General features: G+C 44.3%; 1 protein-coding gene across 1 annotated transcript in view; it reads left to right on the forward strand.

The window, feature by feature from the left end:
* PIWIL4 (piwi like RNA-mediated gene silencing 4) overlaps nucleotides 1-18,499 on the forward strand; it is an 82,665-nt gene that overhangs the window by 21,548 nt on the left and 42,618 nt on the right. The window contains exons 8-12 of the mRNA XM_089775713.1: nucleotides 3,390-3,501; nucleotides 4,323-4,446; nucleotides 11,788-11,905; nucleotides 14,592-14,703; nucleotides 16,170-16,354. Coding sequence (XP_089631839.1) covers nucleotides 3,390-3,501; nucleotides 4,323-4,446; nucleotides 11,788-11,905; nucleotides 14,592-14,703; nucleotides 16,170-16,354 — 651 coding nt within the window. The remainder of the gene's footprint in view (nucleotides 1-3,389; nucleotides 3,502-4,322; nucleotides 4,447-11,787; nucleotides 11,906-14,591; nucleotides 14,704-16,169; nucleotides 16,355-18,499) is intronic.

An 18,499-nucleotide genomic window follows, 5' to 3' on the forward strand; every position in this document is an offset into this window, starting at 1 on the left:
TTCAACCCCCCCTTGGGAGCACATCATTTTAGTTTGTTTTCTTTCTATATTTGTATTGCTTTTGTAACACCTCTTCCTTCTGGGCTGGAAGGACAGATGGATATGTACAGGCAGTCCCCGAGTTACGCGGATCCGACTTACGTCAGATCTGCAGTTACCAACGGGGTTTGCTGCCCGTCTCCCTGGTCTGCTGGAAACCAGCAGACCAGGGAGACGGGAAGCAAAGCCTCTGAGGACGCTGGCAGCGGGACAGCCGCGGCGCGTCTGGGCTGACCGCTGCTGGCGTGCTCCGCGGCTTTGCTCCACGTCTCCCCAGACCAGGGAGACAGGGAGCAAAGCCGGGGAGCACGCGGGCAGCGGACAGCCCAGACGCGCCGCGGCTGTCCCGCTGCCGCGTCCTCAGAGGCTTTGCTCCCCGTCTCCCTGGTCTGCTGGAGACCAACAGATCAGGGTGATGGGGAGCAAAGCAGAGCAAAGCCGCGGAGCACGCGGGCAGCGGATAGCCCAGACGGATAGTCCCGCTGCCCCCGTGCTCCGTGGCTTTGCTCCGGACGCCTGTGGTACAGCAGCTGGGGCGCTGCCGGTTGGTCCCGTAGCGCCGCTCTGGGCGCTACTGGACCAACCCGGCAGCACCCCAGCTTCTCTGCCCCAGGCGTCCTGATTCAACCACTGCTGGTCAGTTTCAGCAGCGGCTGAATCAGGACGCCTGGGGCAGAGCAGCTTGGGTGCTGCTGGGTTGGTCCAGTAGCGCCGAGGAGCAGCTCTACTGGAGCAACTCAGCAGCACCCAAGCTGCTCTGCCCCAGGCGTCCCCAAGTCAGCGGCTGCTGAAATTGACCAGCGCTGACTACAGGAAGCCCGAGGCAGAGTTGCTCTGCCCCGGGCTTCCTGGAATCAGCCGCTGATCAGTTTCAGCAGCCGCTGACTTGGGGACGCCTGGGGTTCTTAAGTTGAATCTGTATGTAAGAACTGGCGTCCAGATTCAGCCTGTTGAAACTGATCAGCAGCTGATTCCAGGAAGCCCGGGGCAGAGCAACTCTGCCTCGGGCTTTCTGTAGTCAGCCGTTGGTCAGTTTCAGCAGCGGCTGAATTTGGATGCCAGTTCCGACTTACATACAGATTCAACTTAAGAACAAACCTACAGTCCCTATCTTGTACATAACCCGGGGACTGCCTGTACTCTTTGAATTTGATGACTTCAAAACTTGCCCACTGATTCCTCAAAGATGTCTTGTGTATAATTATTTTTACTGTGCTGTGAGTAATTCCAGTGGTCTCAATGGGAATACTTGCAATAGATCCAATCAGCACAAGTGTATGTTTTTCCTGGTTTGGAGTAGGGATGTTAAATAGCAGTTAGGAAGCAAACTGAGTAGTCGATAAGGGTGTTCATTGTGGCTCTGCTTTTTAAATGTCTTTTTAAGAATCTGGGACACAGCACGAGATAGGACAGCTGAGTCCCAGCTCCCGCCCAGTCCCAGACGCTGCAGCTCTGCTTTTTCAAGGTAGCAAGATCCACCAGGGACTCAGCTCTCCCGACTTGTGCTTGGTTCCAGATGCTGTGGCTTTGCTTTTTAAATGTAGGGTAACCCTTCTGCCAGGTAGTGCTGGCAGCAGCCAGGGCTGGGTCAATATCTAGGGGTTCCTTTTCATCCATCCCACACAGAACTGGCTTGAGCCCCCAGCCAGTAGCCTGGAAAATTCTCACACACCCCTGGGCACCTCTGAGAGGCAATGCTTCCTCACTTGCAAGCACAGAGTCTGAGCGTAGAAAATACATTTTTAATGAAAGGGAGAGGAGTAACATGGCACTAAATTGGGAAAACACCACAGACAGAGTTCATAACCAACCCACGAGTAAACGTCCCAGCTCAAGCAGATTGAGCAATGTCCTCTGCTTCTCAGGCTCACAAGTCCAGCAGTGTAAGTCTCCCCATTCACAGGCCCAACCTTTCTCTGTAGCCCACTCACAGTTGCTGCCCTTGGTCAGGGCAGACCAGAGCTCAGAGGTGATATTCAGAGCTCACCTCCCACACTTGGGGAGGTGGGGATAGGATGCGTCTCACCCACTCCGTTGGTTACTAGCCACTGCTCCCACCATCCGCCAGCCGGCCGCTTCCGCCAGCTGGCCCGCTGGCTGCCTGCTTCTGCAATGGGTCGGGCCTTGGGCCAAACCTAGTGATTTCAGCTCTTTGTGATGTAAGTTTCTCAGTGATTTCAGCCCTTGGCCCACCACATAGGCTGGACAAAAGATTCCAAATTCCGCTGGAATAATATTTTAAAGAAGAGATCCCTTATGGAGTCTGTTTTAGGTCTATCCTCAGAATGGCAGATGAGGGGGAGGGGGAGAAGAGTAGAGAAGAGAGACAGGTTGAATCAGTCTTACAGCTTATGTGTGGAGGGCAGGTAGCTTTCTGGTCCAAGCTTCTCCCCCACCCCCCCATCTAATCTACTTGAGTCTGGAAGGGGAAGGCTTGGCCATCCGGGACTCTTTACAATGACAGTGTCTTTCCTGCAAGCACTGGTGGTCATATTTTACAATTCCTACAGTTAGTGCTAACATGGTTTGTGACCCAACAACAGCCAAATTAGTTACAATACACAAAATTCCATTCTAACAATTGACTGTCCATCACTCCTATAGCACTGACTGAACTGGATTTACATAACCACACCCCAGATTCCTTTCCTATTCCAGCATGAGCTGTATTTACATATCAACAGTTGAATACCTTGCAAGGAAGGTGGCTGAATTGGAAGCAGTGGTTCAGACATTTAAAAAGTAGAGATGCAGCATCTGGGAGCTGGGACTGCTCAGTCCCGGCTTGCGTCATTTCCATCTCTGCCTCTCCTGCCCCCCCATGGAAAAGGTGCTGGAGGGAACTGGTTTTTAAGCTGGCTTGCACTAGCTGCTATTCCCCTCCTTGCTGCCTCTGTAGCAGAGGCAACATGGGGGAAAGCGTCTAGCCAAGTAGTGACTCAACTACCCGATAAGCCTAGGTTTACTGGGTAGTCAACTAGACTACAAATTACATCCCTAATTTGGAACATTAGTTTGTTTAAAACATAATTCAGTTACATTATCACCAAGTTATTGCAGTAAATATGTATCTTACTGGTACCTCTATGTTGAACCATGATTTATAAATTAACCAAATTCTGGTTTGCAGTGGTATTTGGTACAATTTTTTTTTAAATAAGTTTTTATTAGACTGTTAAGCAGTAGTAACTATACTGCTAATATTTGTTGTGTCATTCTAAACTTTCACACCTGTTGCATATTTCCAAATGGACAAGTATCTATCTGGGAGAACACTTATGATTACAGTGATTTATACCATACTTAAATAGGCATACACAATTAAATTGACTCACTCTACATTTTCACAGGTACAACAATAAAACCTACCGTATTGATGATTTTGACTGGTGTGTGAAGCCAACTGACACGTTTCCAAAACGTGATGGCACTGAAATCTCTTACATTGATTACTATAAACAGGTAGGCTTCAGCCAGGAAGGTGCTATAAAATAATATAAAAATATAATTTTGTTTACATGGCAGCTTTTGAATCTGTTGGTGCTGTATATGTGGCAAGTATGACCAACCTTTTCTATATTAAATGCAAAAAAGGAACCAGTTCTAGTAATATGATGTACATTGGAAATACAGGACTGTTACATTGGGATGTTTAAAATTACTTCTACCAATAGACTCCCATAACTCTTTGCCATGTTCTAGGCTAAGAAACTGTTCATAAGGTGTTTTCAAGATGAAATAATGTTGACAATTCATATTTTAGGTCATTTGGCTTAACCTCTTATGAAAAGTAACAGAATTTTAACGTATTCCATAGTCTGAAAGTATACATAGGACAAAATGCTCTTAGCAAGTAAGAGCAAATAGCTTCATCCATGAACATATATATATATATATATATATATATATATATATATATATATATATATATGTGTGTGTGTGTGTGTGTGTAAAAATGAGTTGCAGTGAAATCCTAAGAATAATGGTGTTTTACACTTCTATGATTCTTACCAATTTGAAGAAATTTATGAATCTATCTACAAATCTACACAAGAGGAATTCAATGTGATTGGGAAAGCCTGCTTTTCTTCTCTTTTGTACTGCTGAAGGGAGGAAGTGCGTTTATCTCTATATATGGACAAGATGTTTTTGGTCTTTATTTCACAACTCAGAACACAACCACTGGAATAGCTTGCAGCTTGTAAGCAGATTTGACTAATTATCTGGAATGTAGTGAAATGTCTCTTCATTAACTTTTTCCTCAATAATATTTCACCTTACAGCAGTATGATATAACCTTGACTGATCTAAATCAGCCTATGCTGGTTAGCCGAGTGAAAAGTAAGCAGAATAGCACTGTTGAACCCCGTGTTGTCCACCTGATTCCTGAGCTGTGCTATCTAACAGGTAAACCATACTTAACTTATAAATCTTGTCTGATCCAGCAGTCAGATAATATAGTCTGACAGCAAAAGAAGACAAATAGTTGGAATAGTATTTAATTAGCAAAGTGATAGTATATTGAGCTGACTATGGAGAAGTAGGATGCAGATCCAGACCTGGCTGATGAATAGAACAGTTTCTTAGTTTTTATGGTATATGGGAACTGCACTGGGCTTCTGAATGTATGTCTACACAGCATTTGAGAGCAAGCCTCCCAGCCCCATTGATAGACTAAGGCTTATGCTAGTTCTGTACAAATACCTGTTGGAAATTGCAGGATGAACTGGAGCTCTGGTTCTGAAATCTTAGATAGGTTTGGAGACTTGCTGCTGTGGGCTCTGTAGATATACCCTTAAATTGAGCTAGGGACGGGGTTGGAGAGAACCAAGCACTCCTAATACTATAGTCCTTGATTATTTAGGGAGAGGAATATGACAGACACCAGAACCGTCCCACTGCCCCCAACATAAATAACCTTCTCCTTACCCTATGCAAGGTTACTATGTTGGGGAGCAAGCAGTAGGGATCTAAGGAGATGATAAGAACAAATAGCCCTTCATATAGTGCCTCAGTTGCTGTACGGGAAGACTAGGGATGCTGATCCAGATGCACTACCTTTGAAAACCAGTAATCTGGACTCTGATCTCCTTGGTGCCTGCAGCCCACTGCTGCTTTAGAATTTCTGAATCTGATGTGTTTCCCTCTAAAGTACTACAATGCAAGAAAGGAAAGAGTCTAAAGCTGCCCAGTCCTCCTTTCCCTTCTCAGTCACCTTAGATTATAGCATTCCTTTCCTTATCCTGCGGCACGAGAAATGGAGGTTAGGAAGGGTGTCACAAGGAGGAAGGAGAAAATTTGTTCCTCTTGGTTTCTGAGGACAGGACAAGGAGTAATGATCTTAAAGTGAAGCAAGGGAGGTTTAGATTGGACATTAGGAAAAAATTCCTAACTGTCAGGGTGGTCAAATATTGGAATAAATTGCCAAGGGAGGTGGTGGAATCTCCCTCTCTGGAGATATTTAAGAACAGGTTAGATAGACATCTGTCAGGGATGGTGTAGACGGAGCTTGGTCCTGCCTTGAGGGCGGGGGGCTGGACTCGATGACCTCTCGAGGTCCCTTCCAGTCCTATTATTCTATGATTCTATGATTATCGTCCCTTCATAGAATAATAGGACTGGAAGGGACCTCGAGAGGTCATCGAGTCCAGGCCCCTGCCCTCAAGACAGGACCAAGCTCCGTCTACACCATCCCTGACAGATGTCTGTCTAACCTGTTCTTAAATATCTCCAGAGAGGGAGATTCCACCACCTCCCTTGGCAATTTATTCCAATATTTGACCACCCTGAAAGTTAGGAATTTTTTCCTAATGTCCAATCTAAACCTCCCCTGCTGCACTTTAAGCCCATTACTCCTTGTCCTGTCCTCAGTAACCAAGAGGAACAAATTTTCTCCTTCCTCCTTGTGACACCCTTTTAGATATTTGAAAACCACTATCATGTCCCCCCTTAATCTTCTTTTTTCCAAACTAAACAAGCCCAGTTGGTGAAGCCTGGCTTCATAGGTCATGTTCTCTAAACCTTTAATCATTCTTGTCGCTCTTCTCTGTACCCTTTCCAATTTCTCCACATCTTTCTTGAAATGTGGCGCCCAGAACTGGACACAGTACTCCAGCTGAGGCCTAACTAGTGCAGAGTAGAGCGGCAGAATGACTTCACGAGTTTTGCTTACAACACACCTGTTGAAACAACCTAGAATCGTATTTGCTTTTTTTGCAACAGCATCACACTGTTGACTCATATTCAACTTGTGGTCCACTATGACCCCTAGATCCCTTTCTGCCATGCTCCTTCCTAGACAGTCGCTTCCCATCTTGTATGTATGGAACTGATTGTTCCTTCCTAAGTGGAGCACTTTACATTTCTCTTTATTAAACCTCATCCTGTTTACCTCTGACCATTTCTCTAACTTGCTAAGGTCATTTTGAATTATGTCCCTATCCTCCAAAGAAGTTGCAACCCCACCCAGTTTGGTACCATCTGCAAACTTAATAAGCGTACTCTCTATCCCAGTATCTACATCATTGATGAAGATATTGAACAGTACGGGTCCCAAAACAGACCCTTGCGGAACTCCACTTGTTATCCCTTTCCAGCAGGATTTAGAACCGTTAACAACAACTCTCTGACTACGGTTATCCAGCCAATTATTCACCCACCTTATCGTGGCCCTATCTAAGTTATATTTGCCTAGCTTATCAATAAGAATATCATGCAAGACCGTATCAAATGCCTTATTAAAGTCTAGGTATATGACATCCACCGCTTCTCCCTTATCCACAAGGCTCGTTATCCTATCAAAGAAAGCTATCAGATTAGTTTGGCATGACTTGTTCTTCACAAACCCATGCTGGCTATTCCCTATCACTTTATTACCTTCCAAGTGTTTGCATATGATTTCCTTAATTACCTGCTCCATTATCTTCCCTGGGACAGACGTTAAACTTACCGGTCTGTAGCTTCCTGGGTTGTTCTTAGTCCCCTTTTTATAGATGGGCACAATATTTGCCCTTTTCCAGGCAAATGGAAGTGATGTCAGCTTCTCCTCTTTTCCTGGCTATACAGCCGCTCCCCGAGTTACGAACGAGTTATGGACCAACACTTGGTCCGTAACTCAGAGTGTTCGTAACTCGGATCCCATAGAGTTACATGGCGACCGCGCTGTTTGTAAGCACAGATTGCTGTTCGTAACTCAGATCCGCATTTATGATCACTTTGGTCGTAGGTGCAGATGGTCGTAAGTGGAGGTGGTCATAACTCAGGGAGCGGCTGTATTGGCCTGTGAATGGTGCTGGTACCATTCTTCTCCTTCTTCAGGAGTTAGAGTTTTTGAGGGTCCATGGTTCCTTCCCATCCTTAGCTTTCTCTGGATTGTCATATTGTTCTAGTCACATCACAATGGCATACCCTTCCTTTACTGTCCCGCCCCATTCTGGGATATCTGTGAGGGAGCCCTTCCCCAATAGCAGCAACAGGACTCTAAAAGATCCCCAGTTTCTCTTCCATTTTTTTGAAATGTCCATTTTGACCTATAACTTATCATGGTCCTGACTCCTTTTATGTAAGGAAGGTGACTGGAAAAGTGACACTTTGAGCGAACAAGCTGGCTTTTACATTGATACAGCTTGATTGCCTGGAATGGAATTACAGTAAACTTCCGATAATCTGGCACCTTTAGGACCCAGGGGGTGCCGGATTATCAGATATGCTGGACTATCAGAAGGGGGGGCTATGAGGGGTCTGGAGTGGGGTGGGAGGGGATGCCACCTCAGACCCCTCATAGCCCCCCCTTACGATAGTCCGGCTCTGCCCCAGGCGTCCCTGATTCAGCCGCTGCTGGTCAGTTTCAGCAGCAGCTGAATCGGGGATGCCTGCAATAGAGCAGCTGGGGTGCTGCCAGATTGGTCCCGCAGCGCCGAGGGGCGGCGCTACGGCACCAACCCAGCAGCACTCCAGCTGCTCTTGGGGACACCTGGGACAGCGCAGCTGGGGTACTGCCCGGTTGGTCCCGTAGCGCTGCCCCTCGGGGCTGTGGGACCAACCCGGCAGCACCCTAGCTGCTCTTGGGGATGCCTGGGACAGAGCAGCTGGAGTGCTGCCGGGTTGGTCCCGCAGCGCCGAGGGGCGGCGCTACGGGACCAACCCGGCAGCACCCCAGCTGCTTTGCCCCAGGCGTCAGGTTTCAGCCATTGCTGAAACTGACCAGCAGCGTCAGTTTCACCAGCAGGCTGACCTTTGGCGCTGCGGGACCAACCTGGCAGCACTCCAGCTGCTCTGCCCCAGGCGTTCCCAAGAGCAGCTGGGGTGCTGCCGGGTTGGTCCCGCAGTCCCGAGGGGCAGCGCTACGAGACCAACCCGGCAGCACCCTAGCTGCTCTGCTCCCGGCTTCCCCGATTCAGCTGCTGGTCAGTTTCAGCAGCAGCTGAATGGGGGAAGCCTGTCCGGCTGCCCCAGCACTTCCGGGTTCCTGATGGTGCCGGACCATCAGGAGTCCCGGAGCATTGGATGCCGGACTAATGGAGTTTTACTGTAGTTCTAATTTATATAAATGTGATAGGAGAAACAGGTCCTAAACATTTAGCAGGTGTGACTGTATGAATCTAAGTATCTCTTATTTTCTGTTTTTCACATATTTATGATGCTTTTGCTCCAGTTAATTAAAATAGGGAAAATAAAATGTGCAGTTTTTTTAGAACTAAATTGTGATGTAAAATATTCATAATAAAATAAGCAATTATTAAATTTAAACTAGAAACAGGAGCCTTTATGAGATAGGCCCAGGTGTGTGCATGCTTGGGCAATATGTTACAAGGTGTATCAGTTAACTCAGACTAAGGACTTAGTTCGAGTTAACATTTGACTGCCGCGTGTAGCTGCGGGCAGTTAGTTCGGACTAGGGGGATTTAAAAATGGCACCCAGATGGGAAGATACAAATAAAGCCCGGAATATTTAAATCCCGGGCTTCATTTGCAACTTTGAATGCCTACATTAGCCTCCCTAGTTCGAACTAGCGGGCTAATGTAGACATACCCTCTGAGATTAGAGCGCTGACATTGAAACCCCTGTATGTGGTTTTCTACAAGGACAAGATCCAGCTGCAGCACCACCAAAGGTGGTGTCACAGTTCCATAATAGTTAAGATATATTTCTATGGTTTTCTTTCCAAAACTTCACAAATCCAGTGAGGTGCATAGGTTGCATTTCCTGGATGTTGGATGGGCCTTGGGTTTCTCAAACAAAAGAACTCTATACCCTTTCATAAGTCAACACAGTTCTTTGTCCCTGTGGTAAACAGTGAAAGGACTGCCGGTCATTTCCTCATGGATAAAACACCTGCACCAAGTTCTATTATGAACAAGCAAAAGCGGTCATCACAAGTGATTGTACCTGCTCACTCCACCTGAGTTCGAGGTTCCTCAACAGCCGTTCTTGCACTGGTACTGATTCAAGACATCTGCAGAGCCACTACTTGGTCTTCAGTCCATGGCTGTGTCTAGACTGCACCCCTTTTGCGGAAAAGGGATGCAGATTAGCCACAGCGCAATTGCAAATGAAGCGGGGATTTAAATCTTCCCCGCTTCATTTGCATAAACATGGCTGCCGCTTTTTTCTGCTCGGGGCTTTGCCAGAGAAAAACGCCAATCTAGACGGGGATCTTTCGGAAAATAAAGCCTTTTCCGAAAGATCCCTTATTCCTCTTAAAATCAGGAATATGGGATCTTTCGGAAAAGGCCAGGTGCCCGGGGGCAGGGCCACGCACATGCCCAGGTGCAGAGCCACCCATATACCGCGTGCCTGGTGCTTGTTCCACCCATGCGCCGCGCTCCCGGGGCTGGCGCCGTTCCTGTGCCGCATGTCCAGGGGTGGGGTTGCCCATATGGCACGCGCCCGGGGCCGGCGCCGCTCCTGTGCTGCGCGCCCACGAGCGGGGCCGCCCATATGCTGTGTGCCCGGGGCTGAAACAGTCCATGCGCTGCATGACCAGGGCTGGCGTCGCTCATGTGCGACGCGCTCAGGAGCTGGCAGCGCCCATGCGCCATGCGCCTGGGAACAGCACCACTCCTCTGCCGCATGCCCACGGGCAGGGATGCCCGTACGCCACGCGCCCGGGGGTGGGGTCGCCCATACGCCACGCGCCCAGGGCCAGCGCAGCCCATGCACCGTAGGCCCGGGGGCGGGGCCGGGCCCGATCACTCGGCGGGCGCACAGAAACGCGGGCACCTCATTGGGGACCACTGATGTAGATGGTATCATGAGCTTTCATGGGCACAGCCCGCTTCTTCAGATGACCGGATGTGTTGGATTTCTAGGACCAAAATAAATAGGGAAGATGGGGGTGAGGTGGGAGGGGAGCTGGAAAACAAATAGTCTATAAGAACCTAAAGACTAGTCAAAGGGGGCAGATAAGAACCATTAATTAGCAAACAACAAAGAGTCAGGAAACAAACACTGATGAAACATCTAGATGGTATCAGGAGAGTCTTCAAAGATAAAGAACCATTGTCATCTTCGTTGTTTGATAGGTAGTTAATGACCTAACCATCCAGCATCTTTGTTTAATCCAGAGGTGTGAGAATTGAACTTGCGAATGAGCTGAAGATCCAGTCCTTCCCTGTATATTTGGCTCCTGTAATTGGTTTGTAACAAAACATCCACTTGAAGATCTGTTAATGCATGCCCAGGAAGATTAAAGTGTGTTCCCAGACTTTTGTATGTTCTCTTTACAGATATCTGATTTGTGTCCATTAATTATATCCCTTAGGGACTGTCCAGTTTGTCCAATATATATTGCAGTGGGGCATTGCTGGCATTTGATGGCGTAGATTAAATTACTGGATGTGCAGTTGAATGATCCTCTGATTTGGTAGCTTATGTAGTTGACTCTCATAATGAATTTGCTTGTATAGATATGTGGGCAGAGCTGGCACTGCAGCTGTTTGCAGGGCTGGGTTCCTGGATGCTTATGATGTGGTTGTGTAGAATGGTTACCGGAAAGAATTCGTTTCAGGTTGTGGGGGAAGGTTGTCTGTATGCGAGAATAGGTTTTCCCCCCAAGGCTTCTGACAGTGAGGAATCATTTTTCAAGATGGGTTGCAGGTTGCATATAATGTGTTGGAGGGGTTTCAGTTTTGGACTGTAGGTGATAAATGGAATTTTTTTATTTTCTCTTTTGGGTCTGTCTTGAAGTAGTTCATGTCTGGGTACTTTTTTGGCTCTGTCAATCTGTTTTTTCACTTCTCCAAGTGGGTATTTCAGTTTTAGGAATGCTCTATAAAGATCTAGTAGGTGTTTGTGTCTGTCTGTGGGATCAGAGCAAATCCGGTTGTATCTTAGGGGTTGGCTATATACAATAGATTGAGAAATATTAATAAGTAGGGAAGTTGATGATTACTGCTCCCAACTAAGAATTGCATGTATCTTTCTATTTTAATTTTACCTCCCCTTTCTTTAACCCAACCTTCTTGTTTGCCTCCTGTTATCTCCCGTAAGTTTTTTAGGTCTGGATTGTTAATTTTCTGTATTTATATAGTACCTAGCATAAAGAATCAAATCAGGTTCAAGCCACTAGGGGCCACCATGATATATCTGTTAAGTAATAATATAACATTAGATAGCATGATGATACACCTGATATAAACACACAGATACTCTAGATCAGTGCCAGTGTTACTCTTTTTCTGTTTTTTTTTTAATTGGAAAGAGGCGGAAGTGGTGCTTTTTGACATTGTATTCACAATCATTATTAGGTTTGACCAGCCAAGCAAGTGCTGACTTCCATCTGATGAGGGATCTATCTAAAGAAATGCATCTGAGTCCTGAGCAAAGACAGCAAAGGCTGTCACGGCTTGCTGACAACATTCAAAGGTAATTTAATATAACAAAACCTGCCTTTAGGACCAAAATTAGACTTCTGCCTGAGATCTTAAGTAAAATGAGTTGTGTGGTCTATTGACAGTCTGTAGTTACCTGTTCTGGTAAACCAGGGGTCAGCAACCTTTTCAAACCAAAGAGCCAAACTATATCAAAATTCAGAAAAATGATCAACAAAGAGCCAGCATAAGAATGCCTGTTTGCATAACTGAAAATATACAACTTAATATTATTGATAATTGACACGATGATTAATAATAGCATAAATAAAACATTGTACTCACAGACTTTATTTTTTAATGGGACTTCTTCTGCTGCATCTTTTTGCACATTTCTATGAGGTTTGAATCATAACTGGTCAGATTCAGGTTCATGCGCGCATTCAAGTTGCATGAGTAATTATGTGTTTTTAAAATTTTGGATTAATTTTTCATTTTAATCTAAAATGTTGCATTCAGGGAATGACAAAAGAGCCATATTTAGTTGCATACTGAGCCATAGGTTACAGACCCCTGTGCTAAACTGCCATGCAGCCTCATTCTATGATTCATCACTGTAGCACAGATTTAGAAGAGGAGGAATGGCTTGTTGCTGCTGCTACTACTACAAAAACGCTATTTACTTAAAATCATGTGACAGACTGGTTTTGGCTTGTAAGGACTGAAGAAAGATGGGACACAGTTACATTATGGCTGTGTCCAGACTCCATGCCTCCGTCGACGGAGGCATGTAGATTAGCCAGATCGGAAGAGGGAAATGAAGCCGCGATTAAAATAATCGCGGCTTCATTTAAATTTAAATGGCTGCCCCGATCTGCCGATCAGCTGTTTGTCGGCAGATCGGGAGAGTCTGGACGCGATGCCCCGACAAAGAAGCCTTTCTTCATCGACACAGGTAAACCTGGTTTCACGAGGCTTACCTGTGTCGATGAAGAAAGGCTTCTTTGTCGGGGCATCGCGTCCAGACTCTCCCGATCTGCCGACAAACAGCTGATCGGCAGATCGGGGCAGCCATTTAAATTTAAATGAAGCCGCGATTATTTTAATCGCGGCTTCATTTCCCTCTTCCGATCTGGCTAATCTACATGCCTCCGTCGACGGAGGCATGGAGTCTGGACACAGCCTATGATTTACTTTTTTCTATATTGTAACTTGAAACCCTTTTTAAGTAGAGGGGGACAACTGTTTTGTAAATGGGTTCCCCAGCATGGTTAATTTTTCTGTATTGTTGATGTACTGTTCTACATAAGAGAATATACCACAAGTTTAGCCTTCTGGGGAAGTAAGATTAATAGCTGAGAAGATAGCTGTTAGTTATTTGGAGGCTGTTAGCTCAGTTTATATCATTGCTAGTTTCATGGGTGCAGGATTGAACCCTAAATGAAGAAAGTCATTGGAGGCATTGCCATTGACTTCCATTGGAGCAATGTCAGAACTTTAAAATACTTTGCATTCAATCAGATATTTGCATCAGTGCATAGATATGTTGGGGCGGGGGTGTGTGATACCTACGCATGTATTTTAAAAATGTTTAGCTTTTAAATTAAGGTGCAAGTTGTACATACACACCTATAAATAATCTATTCAGAGATAATAGAATGGGATGGAAAAGCGAACATTCTGCTTACATCATTGAATACTGTTACTGGGTTTGTACAGTGATCGCTAGGTTGACTGATGCTGGTAGTACAGATGGGCTCTGATATTTAATGCTATAATTATGGGCAGGCATACAACAACACTTATTTTACTAGCTCACTATTCTGTAACATTTTACCTTTGTTCAGTTGATGTTATTTTAACCAGTTCTATTGCTTTATCAGCTTTTTCTTTAAAACGGTGTATTATTTTGTTTTGACTGCCATTTAGCCAAATTAATCATTTAAAAATACTTGTTTAAATGGGCTCTGCTGTATTTATATACTTAAATTGTATAGTATCAATGTAATATAGTGACTAGTGAGGACAGTTGGAGGAGATGAAGATGAGAGCAGCAGCAAAGCCTAAGAAGTGGTGAAGTCAGATACAATGAAGAAAAGAGGAAGATGAGAGAGCTATCAAGGGACAAGAGTAGGAGGGCTTTGCAGATGTGAGGGGGAGGGTTAAAGAGAGAAAAGTACAGGTCTTACACTTGAAATAAGGTGTTACTTTTTAAAAATGAACAGCAAGCTTTGAATTTGGTATGAGAGTTCTAACAAACTACATATATTTTTATGATTTATGATATAACTAGATTCCCCCTAGATGGAGTTAAAGTACCATAATTCTTAGTTAGCTGTCAGTGGTTTTATATTTACAGTGTATTAGGCTGGATAAAATCTAGACAACTAAAAGTATTCTACATGCTTAAACATAATGTAATATTCAAGCTTACTAGTTTAACTAGGTGACATTGAATACTGGTGGTTTTTAATTTATTCCTTTATCCAGAAATTCTGAAGCCTTTAGAAATGATTGTGTAGAGACTAGCATGCATATTGTTACATTTATTTTATTCTAATGAAATAGATGGTATTTTTTCCCGTGTGAAAGAAATTAAAATGGAAATAAACAGATTCTTTGAAAATTTGTTTGCCATCTTACTGACTGACGCTTCACTGGGCTTTTCAGTGGTGGTGCTGGTGGGTTTTTTCTTCCTTTTTTAAAATTTCTTATCCATAATGTCAACAAAAATCTTACAGAATCAAAGAGGCTCGTTTAGAGTTGGAGATGTGGGGGCTGCAGCTTGGGTGCCAAGTTTCCCTGACAGGCCGTGTTATCCCGACTGAAAAAATCCTAATGCAGGAGCAGACAGTGAGTACAGAAACTTGCTTTTTAAATTCCATATGTGAACGTCTCTAGGTATTCCCAGTGTGCTCAGTAACTGCTGCTCTAAAGGTGCCAATATATCTAAGGCTGAGAAACTTACTGAAGGAAAGCCTGCTATAAGAAATCTCAGGTTTATCCTTACCCAGTCGTTGTAAGAGTGAAGTTAGAGCCGCAATTTAAATGGCTATAGACCTCATTGAGCCCTCAGGCTATATTCTAAGTGCCCCCATGGGCTACAGAAATGTATCTCAACAGTCTTGGATTGAGTTTAAGAAATTGGTATTGGTACTTGACACATAGCTAATAATTTTACCGCAAGCCCTTGTGTGCATGGTTTCCTTAGTTCTAGAAAAAAATTCTGAGTAGGTCAGTTAGCCACTATTAACAAGTTCACTAACTCATCAGTATGTTTTAATGGTGCTGAGTCAGCTGTGCTGAGCCAGATATAGGACACCTGTTTTGCAAGAAGTGTAGATTTTAGAAACTAGCTTAGTGGGTGAACTCCCTCTGCAATCAGTAGGAGTTAAAGATGCCCACAACCTTGCATGATTAAGCCCCAAAGCTTAGCTGAGACAGGTGGTCAAATATAGTCTTATGAGACCCTCGTTGTTGGTGTTTGTTGCCCAAAATTACCATGTGCAGGTGTTATATTATCATCTCGCTTGCAGAACCATCCCACAGCCATGTACACATATTGGCAGTTGTTTTTAGGTACGATCAATTGCGAAGGGGGAATGCATACTTCATTTAGTAAGATTTTCCAAATACACAGAAATAATCTGTGGCATTTGCCCAAATTTCCATATCAGACACTTTATTCCCATTGTAAACTACTGCAGCCTGTCTTTAAGGCTACGTCTAGACTACATGCATCTGGCGACAGGCATGCTATCAGATGAGGCTACCAGGCATAGGAAATAAAGCGGCGATTTAAATAATCGCAGCTTCATTTACATTTACATGGCTGCCGCGCTGAGCCGATCAGCTGTTTGTCGGCTCAGCGCAATAGTCTGGATGCGCGGGTGTCGACATCAAAGGCATTTGTCGACCACCCAGGTATGCCTTCTGGGATGAGGTTTACCTGGATGGTCGACAAATGCCTTTGATGTCGACACCTGCGCGTCCAGACTACCGCGCTTAGCCGACAAACAGCTGATCGGCTCAACGCGGCAGCCATGTAAATTTAAATGAAGCGGCGATTATTTAAATCGTCGCTTCATTTTCCTATGCCTAGTAGCCTCGTCTACATGCCTCTGTTGCCAGAGGCATGTAGTCTAGATGTAACCTAAGAGGGGCACTGAATTATCCCTTGAGCCAGGTATGACAATATGAGGATGGGTGGTCAACAAAACTGATACTTAATGTTTTCTGCTGAAGACCATTTATGAAGAACCCTCCTCTAAATAGATTTTTTCTTTAATTATTAATTTATTGTTTTTTTGCTTTGGCAGTGTTTGCCAATGAGTGCTGGTGACTGGTCTAAGGATATGCGTAATATGAAGATAATTGGAGTGCAGTGTCTGGACAACTGGTTAATGTTGTGCAGTAACAGAAATGGAGAACAAGCTGAGAACCTTCTGAATTGTCTGAAAAGAGTGGGAAGTCCCATGGGATTTCACATTGAATATCCAAGAATGTGAGATTTCTCAGCAAGCTAACCTAGATTTGCTTTTCTTTCATCCATCAGTCCTGTGTATTATTATTACTGCCAATAATAACTTTCAAAGCCCTTCACAAAATTAACAAATTTGTTTTTTCAGCCTCAGTCACCTGCTTACCCACTGCACCAGTACTATTTCTTATGCTGTCCCTCAAGTACATAAAGGGTCCCAGTCAAATCTGTAAAGCCAATCAGCCTGTCCTCCAAATCTGTCCTCAAACTCATCTCTTCCATGATGCATACTCTAAACTGCAACATTTGATGGCTAGGCACATAGTTAGTTGTGGTTAGTGCCCCCCATTGGCAAAGAATGAGGACACATCCTATTATTTTTGTTTCTTTCTTTCCCATCCAAGCTTGCTTGTGTCTCATCAAGTTGTAATTATGTATGTAAGTATGTACAGTGAAATACAGATTCTAACAGGTGAAATTATTATTTTTTTAAAGGTGGAATACCTCAGCCATTACTAGGAATTTCTGGAACAGATAGTAAACCAGCTATTGAACCACATGCATTAACACTATGTAATGGAGATTTAGGGTAGAGGACAGTGTTCCCTCTAATGTTTTCTATCCTTGGGCAGGTTGAATTTTCTTTTGAGGGGTTGAAATTTCTTATGTGCAACACCAATATTGAGGTAGTGTGTGGACGTGTATCACCAATAGAAACAAAAATATATATAAAATTATATATATACACACACACATATATAAAATAAATAACAGACGATGTGTGTGGAAGAAAATACATTAAAGCAAGGGATATTTAACAAGGACAGTGCTTGCGATATTTAATACAAAATTAATAAAAATAAAATTAATACTATCCTTGGACTACATGTATCATCATTCTTTCTAACAACTCAAGCTAGTAAACACACCAAAATGCATATCCACTAGGGATGTAAGCGACTAGTCAAGTAGTCAGCTACCCAATAAACATAGACTACTTGCTTCCCCTCACCCCACTGCCTTTGTATCACAGGCAGCAACCGGGTGTGGGGAGTAGTTGCTGGGGGAAGCCGGCTTAAAATTGATTCTCCCCAGCACCATTTCTGCGGTGCAGGGGGTGACTGGGAAGGGGAGGAAGAGCCACAGTGGTCCTAGAGCTGGCGTAAGCTGGGACTGCTTAGTCTCGGTTTGCGCCCCCTCCAGAAGGTAACCCCAATGTGGCTCTGCTCTTTAAATGTAGTAAGAGCCCAGTGGATTCTTACTATGTTTAAAGTGAAGAGTCACAGCGGCAGTAGCGAGCACCCCCCCCCATAGACTAATCAAGTAATCAATCGAAATTCTAGTGACTACTCGATTAGCTAGTTAACCATTATTTAACATCCCTACTATCCACATATAGCTTTAAGATGCTAAACAAATCTATGAGTCAATGAGAAATAGTATTTCTATGACTAGCATGACTAATACAGTATTTACAGACACTGGAAAGGAGAGTATAAGGCATTCACTAAGACTTAGACAGTTTCTCTGGAGAATGTTTAGCATCCATGCTGTAAAAACAGATACAATTTCTCCTGGTTTGAAACTTTCATCTTTTGTGTGTCACCTACTCAAAGAGTGGAAACCCCAGAACAAATTAACGCATGGCTTCAGGATTTGTAGACAGATCCATGTTTCAAAGAGCTTGCAAATAAGGTGTCATCCTACAAAACAACTAGCATCACACCTAGTACTTGCTACTTCTGACTCATTAGAGCCAGAATTCTACCACATAGCAAAAATTCGGCCTTAATGCAATAGAATGTACCATGTATTAATTAGTAACACAGGATTTTTAAAAAATCAGTAATATCAGAGTTTTAGGTATCTGCAATACTCCAAAAAAATTCCGTTAAAATAATCTTTTTCCTTCTTACCTTAAGCCATTAACACCTATGTAAACTTTGAACTGTAATCACGCAAATGTCTGGCACACACACACCCCATGCAGCTTGCTTTCCCTTTACCCTCCAACCGAGCCAAAAAGAGAGAACTGCAGCAAGAGAGTCAGGAGGACACCCCAAACAAACTGCCCCTGCCTCTACTTTACTGCACAGATGCCAGCACCCACCTACTTCCTCTCTCCCCAACCTACCCCATGCAGTCAGCCCCTTACCTCCCTTCCCAGCC

This window comes from Pelodiscus sinensis, chromosome 1 (assembly GCF_052426305.1).
Source record: "Pelodiscus sinensis isolate ZL-2025 chromosome 1, ASM5242630v1, whole genome shotgun sequence".
Lineage (NCBI taxonomy): Eukaryota > Metazoa > Chordata > Testudines > Trionychidae > Pelodiscus > Pelodiscus sinensis.